The sequence below is a fragment of the Monodon monoceros genome, unplaced genomic scaffold, assembly GCF_005190385.1.
Source record: "Monodon monoceros isolate NGI ecotype Baffin Bay Population unplaced genomic scaffold, NGI_Narwhal_1 Super_Scaffold_5, whole genome shotgun sequence".
NCBI lineage: Eukaryota > Metazoa > Chordata > Mammalia > Artiodactyla > Monodontidae > Monodon > Monodon monoceros.
In genome coordinates, this window is record NW_021703782.1 from 102,037,071 (window position 1) to 102,045,702 (window position 8,632).

The 8,632-nt window shown below is 35.7% G+C and overlaps 1 protein-coding gene across 5 annotated transcripts in view; it reads right to left on the reverse strand.

Annotated features, from left to right (window-relative positions):
* Nucleotides 1-8,632, reverse strand: part of DENND1A (DENN domain containing 1A) — a 537,874-nt gene that overhangs the window by 373,783 nt on the left and 155,459 nt on the right. For all 5 annotated transcript variants that reach the window (XM_029202625.1, XM_029202629.1, XM_029202624.1 and 2 more), the window contains exon 4: nucleotides 1,847-1,896. In XM_029202625.1, the coding sequence (XP_029058458.1) occupies nucleotides 1,847-1,896 (50 nt within the window). The remainder of the gene's footprint in view (nucleotides 1-1,846; nucleotides 1,897-8,632) is intronic.

Genomic DNA, 8,632 nt, shown 5'->3' on the forward strand with positions numbered 1-8,632 from the left:
TGTGTGTGTGTGTGTGTGTGTGTGTGTGTGTGTGTGTGTGTGTGTGTCTTGGGAGGGATTTAATCTCATTGCTTATTTCTTCTAATAAGAGTTTATAAAGTCAATTAAGGAATACCTATCCAAAACAGATCACCACTCTTATCAAGAAGTCATGTAAAGATATATTCTTATTTTTCTTTGTTAAATACCTAGCGACATTTTAAAAACATTTCACCTTTATTAATTTGTATAAATATGCCCTTGCCATAATTTGTAATACATTTTATAAGCAACTGGAGGAGATTTCATGCATCACTAATTCATACATATAAATGTGAAGTTTGCATTAAACGTCTCTAAACAAAACCCTACTTCCTTGCTATTTTTAGAAGGAACAGGATAAAGAAGAGACAAGAAGACTCTCATTACAAAGGCTGACCCTCTTAAAATTAAGGCTATTCTGTTTTGAGCATCAACCTGCTACTAAAACAGCCCTGGTACCAGGATTTTAAAAGGCCCGAGTCTGGAAATACTACGATGGTTGATTGGCTTTAAAAAATAACATGTTAGAACCACAGAAAACAGTGATTATAAGTGGCTGGCAACATTCCAAAGCTGCTTTTTAGTACTCCTTTGCTTTTTAGTATTCTTTTAAACTCCTTTGGCTACCAGTTCTCATCTCACACCATTTTTAAGTTTATGCCAAATAAACCAGGACACTGCTACTACAGAGTGTAGAAAAGATCCAAGCAGTACACTACTCACATGCACTCTAAATCACTAAACTCTTTCAGGTCTGCCTCGTCTGGGTATACTAAAATATATGATAGAACCTTCCTGAAGATGGGCACATTGCATAGCTTTCTTGGAACAGATTATGCCACTTATTATTTATAATGATATTTTCTAAAACCTCTGTCGCTAAAAGTGGAACTTAACATTTATACAGTCTAATAGTTCAATTTTCCATGAAGACAACATTACGAATGGCCAGCAATCAAGTGAAAAAATAAATGATTGCAAAAACAATGCTTAAACTGTAATGAAAAATACAGTAGACCTTCCTTGAAAATAAGATTAAGATGACTGTTTTGTCATTTTATTAACATTATTAGTAAATTATAGTTTTATAAGTTAAAAAAGCTCTTCTAAAATTGTTTTTAAAAATAAGCTATTGGCTTATTTAAAAATAAAAAAAAAAAAGACCCTCAGACTATTTTAATTATCTTCAAGTTCTGATATTCATACCACTTCAAGAAACAGTTAATCATAATGCAAATACTAAGGAAATGTTTAGATGATTTTTATTTTTTAGTCTAGAAATCTATTGAAAATGCTTATTTCCCCAGAGATACCATTCTTAGACACCTAAACAAAATGCAAGACACTATTTGGCAATGTGCTTTTTAAATAGCTGAACACCTTTAAACAAGTTGGGCCTATGCTGATTTAAATTTTAAGTTGAAGTCTAAGAAAAACAAAGTCTATATAATACTCGTAAGGCCATGGAGTTACACAATACTACTTGGTTAAGTCAAATATATTCCTATTTCAATAAAAATTAAATAGCACTGGATTAAATACCAACCATTCTTAATCATGGTTTGAGTCTGATAACCAAAATTAAAAATTTAATGTCATGCAAAATATATCTCACAAACTAACCAATGCAAAGCTCTAGGCTTTAAACTTTTTGATAGTGTCAATAAAATCCCCGGGAAAGGAGAATACTGCAACTCTCCTTGGAACATAGGTGTTTTAAATCATGGTTAAACAGACAGAATGTTAAGAATGGTATGGTTTTTATTTTCCATAGCAGGTTTATTGACACTTTTTTTTCTAGTAAAGTTTGAAAAGCTGACACTACCTGTCCACATAGAAGGGGAAACAAAACTTGGTCAAAGTCTGTAGAACTTCCTGTGGAGAGAAAGAGAGATAATTTATACATCTAATGGGACCAATAAATCTAACATTAACCATGGCACACAATCTAGCAACTTTACCCTAAAGAAAGAGGAGACAGATGAAGAAATATGGGCTTTATCAATTACATGGGAGGAGTACCAGGCAGTCAATCATGAGAAATAATAAACATGATCAAACTTCATTAAAAATGAAAAATTAATCAAGAATCACACATGGGCAAGCAGCAGGAGCCGTGCAGGAAAGCTCTGAAGGGAGGGAGGCGGGTGGGTTGCTGAGTGTTAACACCCCTCCAGGGACCATCTCCAGCCTGACCATATGGATCAGAGTGAATAACACCGAGCCACATGGGTTTGGCCTGGCAGGGCCGCTGTTGCTGGCACCGTTTTTGCCTGTTACCTAGGAACAGAGGGGGCCAGGATTAGACAACGCTTCCCAACATCAATAGGCCAAATCACAAGCAAAATAGAAAACCAACTGGAAGATAATTGTCCCCGAACATTGTCAACTACATTTTTTTAGAGTTTAAAACTTTATTTACTTACTTTATAAAGAAGTTGCCATTTCTGGCATGAATTTATTTTGTAATCAAACTATAACAATTTTAAGTGTGCAGTATTTTTAGTCATTATCATTAAACGTCATTATCAAAACGGAACACACTTACCTGCTTGTAATTTATAAAAATCCAAAGCAAACTACCAGTTTAAATGTCTTTTTACAAATATGTAGGTACATAAAACCAAGCACATTACTCAGGGGAAGTATACAAAAAGGGTCCAAAAAAAAACCCAGAGTGACATTTCAAAGACTTATTCATAAAAGAGAAACTTCTAACATTAAGAATACTATATGAGACACAACATACAGTGGTGTGTGACTTTTCCCAATAGATACATTTCACGTACACAGAATATATACAAACAGCAACACACAGACCCAAGTAATTAATCATTACTTCCTTCACAGAATTTTCTCTAACTTGACTTAATTTTAACTGCAGACTTGGACAGACCACAGTTGGTGCTTATCATAAGTTCATAGACCAATGTTATAAATTTTAAAAAAGTATTCCTTTCATGCATTTGATTTGCTTTTTAACTATTTAAAATCCAACTTCAAGACAAAATGAAGAACACATTTTCCGGTCATTGAGAAGCTGGTTCAAATTAAAACAAACCTGCCCATTGCAAATCCTAATCCAAGTGATAAATTAAAGATCAGTTTACAAATGTAGCACTTTTCTAACCAATAATAATGAATTATCAATGCTAACTGAATTGATGCTTCTCGCTTCATTTATTTTTAAAACCAGTTCTATCACTCAAGAAATAAACCACATCAATCTAATAACCCACTCAATGAAGCAGAAAGCACACTGACTTTCTCTGCCAGAGCATGTTCTGCCTACATAATTCAATTGAGCATATCCTATTTTTTTAATATCATTTTGGGCTGGGTGTATATCACAGCACTGTTAAGGCATGTCATGATACAGTAAAGGAATAGAAAAGTGAAAAATGAAAAAGGGTGGGTAAGAATACTTCAGCATAACCTGAGGCATTACTGATACATTAATTAATTTCATAATGTGGCATATTCATAAGACCGTACACATACTGTTTTAAAACTCATAGTAAAATAAATTGCAATAGGTAATGGAGAATCAGAAGAACAATAGCAATTTTTCAATGCATAATGTTATTATCAGGCAAATATTGGCAAAGAGATCATACAACACATTCATTTTAATGTCTGCAGTTTTCATTATAAAATATATTATAAGCCCCATAAACAAAACTCTTAGGATTTACACAAAAAAAGAAATTCCTTACAAATTCCTTTCACATCAAGTTTCAAATACCACAGAGCATTGCTTGACTTTAGTTTATGTACCAAGCATTCTCTAAAACTCAGTCCCCAGTGCTCACTCATTGTGAACACCAGCTACAAAGACATTTATCCTTTACCCTTCAAAAGTTACAGGTGCAGACGTACTCCTCTACTCTATGCTGGAGTTGAGCTGACAAAAGCCCTCAAGATTTTTGAAAGAAAGGACCCCCATGGCTACAGCAGAGTCAGAGAAATCTAATATGCCCAACTTATTACTCACTACAATACAGAAACTACTTACCACTTTCTAATGTCAAGAGTAATAAGCAACCATGAACTTGTCTGTCAGATAATATTAGAACAAATATCAAAATACCCAGTGTAGGCTGAGTACAACCCACCTCCCAAGAGCTTTCCTTTTTACCCAAGAAAGCAGTGATAAGTCTAATTAAGCAATGGGGCAGGGGGATGGGGGGGAGGGAAGGGAATATAGGCAAATGTAGGCACATGTTTGTGCATTACAATATGTTTCTTCATGTTTGTGATATTGCAAGAGTTTGATATTCCAGTTTAAGTCAAACAGCACAGCAGTGTGCTGTCAGAGGAGAAAACAAAAATGAGCATTGCTCTGTGTTAGGCAAACTCACACATTATCTCAATCAGAACTGAAAAATCAAACTTCTCAGTTTGGGAAGGGGAGGACAGGAACAGGGAGGGGAAAACAAGTAATGTTTCCTGTAAATAAAAACTGCTGAAATAAACCAATTTTTCTTAATACTGATGTTTTCCCCATATATAAACAGGTAACTACCTTATCCTCTCTTTCCAAAGAAAAACACAATTACTTCAATATGAAAAGTACCACTCTCTGAGAGAGGGGACTTTAAAACACTGATTTAAACATATGTTGAGCATCACGCTTATAGCAGAGTGTCCCACAGTCTTTCAATATTAACTTTACTGGGAAAACAGTCACTAGCCAGTTACCAACCCATTTTTCTCTCTTGAACCTGTGTCTTTGGCTAGGGAACTTTCTTTGTAGAAAGTAATTCTCCTGTTTTCTTCTCTCTCTCTCTCCTCTCTCTCTCCTCTCTCTCTCTCTCTCTTTCTCCCTCCCTCCCTCCCTCGCCTACACAAGCTCTTTCAGACAACCAGCCTCAGTACAACCTCAACTGCCACGTAAATCATAAATCGGATCTTGGAGATGCAATACAGCTGATGAAATGTAAATGACCTCGTTGCTAAGGCAGGGGGTGGGGAAGATTGTGCCAGCTCTCCAGATCAATTCCCAAGTTTATATTTTCACAAATCTTTTTATGTACAGTTTGATTTTTTAACATTTTAATGAGCAAAAAGTGCATCTATAGTAGCCAGTCACCACAGTTAAAGTGCAGGGCATGAACTAGATCCCAGGAGGGAACCAGTCCACCATGTCACCACTGGCTTTAGGACATTTGCCACCTGGTTCCATGTCCCCAGGTTCCAACTCTTTTCATAATCAAAACACTGCTGACATTATAAACCCCAGACGGGTTTTCTAAAATCCCTCCCAATCAATATATCCAACACATAACTTATTGGAGACAACACTGAGCTCATTGATTAAGGTGAGTTCAGTAGCAAAGTTTTCAAAATAAATGAGACAAGAATACAGAATTCAACCCCTTTGTGTCACCAGACAATTTATGAAATAGGCAATTTCCAAAAGGGCTTTTCTTCCCAACACAATATACAATACTTCATGTGGGAATAAGTAAGAGCAGAAGGGGCAGGGGGGGAGCGTGGAGGGCAGGCAGTTGCACTAACCTTTCAGTTATGGGTATATTAAGCAGCAGATCGCACAGTGCAGTAGAAACGCAACAACATCTACAAAGCTCTGCCCACAAGGAGATACCAAATCTCAGAGTGTGAACCAAAATATGAAATCAACAACCCTAACACTGGATTCATGTGCAAGTGAAAATCAGAAATGAATTCAAGTTTCATCTCAGTCTTCTTTGGATTCATTTCACCCAGTTTGAATTCTCATACAGTCAGAAGGCCCATCAAGGGACCTTATTCCAATCCGGACAAAGTTGATTATGTTCTAATGAAACCGAGCTATTCCCTTAAAAACCTGGTAAAATTTTACATTTATAATATTATCCATAATAGAATCCTATCTGGAGGCCAAACTTCGAAGACTAAATTTGATGTAGTTAACAAGGATTATTAATAATGAGAGGCTAAACCAATTCCCCCTGAATTTGGAGTGCGGGGTGGGAAGGTGTATGAGATGCTGCAACAGCCATCAGTTCAGATGTCAAATACTTTGTTTTCATTACTTCATTGAAACCCATAAACAAAAATTAGTTGCATTTGGCAGATGAAAACAAATGACAGTCAAACACAGACATACGCACCCCACAAATAAATGCCATCTGAAAGACAAAAGTGCAGGCTGATTATAATGTCCACTGGGGTTACAGAATGTTGGGAGATGAGGCACATTCTCAGTAGTCCAAAAGGAAAAAGAAAATGTGTGCAGGAAAACATTTAAATAGAGCAAAGAGACTGCCTGAATAAATTAATGTATTTTAAAATATGTAAAGCTACAATCACCCTCTTTGGAAATTGCTGGTATAGTGGTCGATAATTCACCTTTGTCCAAAAAGGAGTGAAGGAGGAAGAAGCAGGAAGACAGTAGGAGAGCATTTCCTGAGTCTCTCATATCTAATTTATTTGTTCATTTCAGAATGTAGATGTGTGATGAAAAGATCTGTGGAGCCCAAATTCCTAAAATACTCTATTTCTATGTTTAAAAAAAAATTTTTAATAGCATGAGGTAAATGCTGACCCTCTAAGTCCTGCAAGTGAGATCAGTGCAACTGACTTGAAAGAAAAGGCTTTGATTGATGATCTCAAAACTCAAGTTGAAAGTTAGAAACAGAACACACACAAAATCCAAACATACAAAAAAGCTAGCAAAATTTCTACCTTAAGCCATTTCAAGTTAAAACCAGGGGCTCCAAGTGAAAGCTAACAGAGGTTTTAATGCTTATGATTCAGAAGAGTAAAACAGAATGGTAAGAAGTTCTTAGGAGCTTAATTAGCACCAAGTTCAACAATGTTGACCAGAAATTTCCTAAATATGAAAACAGGAAATACAATTTTTCTCCTTCCCTATAAATGTCAACTTAAACCCAAGATCCATACTATAGTTACAACCAAACTTTTATTTTTTTCCAGTGAGAAAAGGCTTTGAATTACAGAAAGGCCTTTCAACACCCGAACATAAAAGCCAGGTCAAATTGCTAACAACGCTGCTCAAATGCTACAGAGTCTGCTTCTTTTCTTTGGTATACTTCAATGTTTACTCTCAGTTCACTTTTTATAAACTTTAATCTTGAGTCATGCATATGTTATCATTATGCTAACTTGTGTAATATCTAATATGCATAGTCAATGTTGTAATTCAAAAATTAAATTACAATAAGATATAGAAATTCACCATTTTCTGTACCATGTATCATGTAAACTTTATATCTAAATTATCAAGGACACTAAGTATATAGGTGGAATGCTTACAACAGCAGAAGAGCCACCTCTAGAACTACTTTTAAGCGTAAATCTTCATGACCTTTGAAGTATAAAGTAAAAATACTGAATCTTCTACAAAAATTTTTTTAATTTAACACAATCACTTTATCCTTTTGTATCCTTCCCTTTCTTCAAAAATTACTTAAAGTTGTCCCCAAATTACGATATTATATAACATTCTATATTCTCGGATTTCATTTTATTAACTTTAAACCTTACAGCAAAAGGTTTGAAAATGAGAGCTATATTTATAAGGTCAATGTTAAACACCAATAAACTTTGTGACACTGTTTCAAATACTTCGAAAATGAATAAATGATTTGGTTTGAATCTCTTGCAATTAGCATTCAGTGGTATCGGTAATATAATTCCTTGCACTTAATAGTATTACTCTACAATATTTTGCTTTGTTCATTTCCTTAGACATTTGAAATCCTATTATCTGAACATTTATGTTATGAATTTATCTAAAAGAAAGAAAGGTTGGGGAAAATGCGGGGGCGGGGGGGGGAGGAGGAATGGTTGGTGGGGGACACACAAGTCAGCACATACCAAAGGAACAGAGTCCCAACAGTGAAACTACAAACATGATTTCACTGAAGAAGCAACTTGCCCTCAGGAAGATACTATTAAAAAAAAAAAAGAACACTAATAGAAATACTACTTTATAAGCATTTAAAATCTGTCAGCTTTTAAATATTTTAAATGCACACAAAAATGTGCACAGATGGGCAACTTTTTTACTTACATTTGTCTAGAAAACAATCTTTCATTATCAAGCTCAAAGTCCTTGAATTTTTTAAACTTAATTGTGCCTCTATTTCTTAGAATTCATACCCCAAGGCCAAAGCTTTCCTGCCACCAGTCCTTCAAATCTGACTTGGACATTACACGGGAGGAGGCTCCAAGCCTCCCTGAGGTCTCACTGCTTTTACAACACGCGAAAAAGCAGTCGATAATGGGCCCATGCTGAATTCACTGCTCTCCACGTCTCCTCTTGGGACACAAGCCTAGCAGATGTGATAAAAACTGTGTCAGAGAAGTGGCTCTAGTTTGTGCCTTAATGACAACTTAAACCTCTAAACCAATACAACCAAAGGACTAACAGAACTGGCTGTTACCTCTCTCTCCTGCCAATCTTCGAATATCTCTGAACTAAATTAGCACCTCTACCCACAACATCCCTTGCCACCCCACAAAATCCATTCTAATTTTAAAAAATAAATGAATTCAGCAAACACATCGGCGGCATGAGTATCTGGGGGTGTGTGTGTGTGTGTGTGTGTGTGTGTGTGTGTGTGTGTGTGTGTGTGTGTGT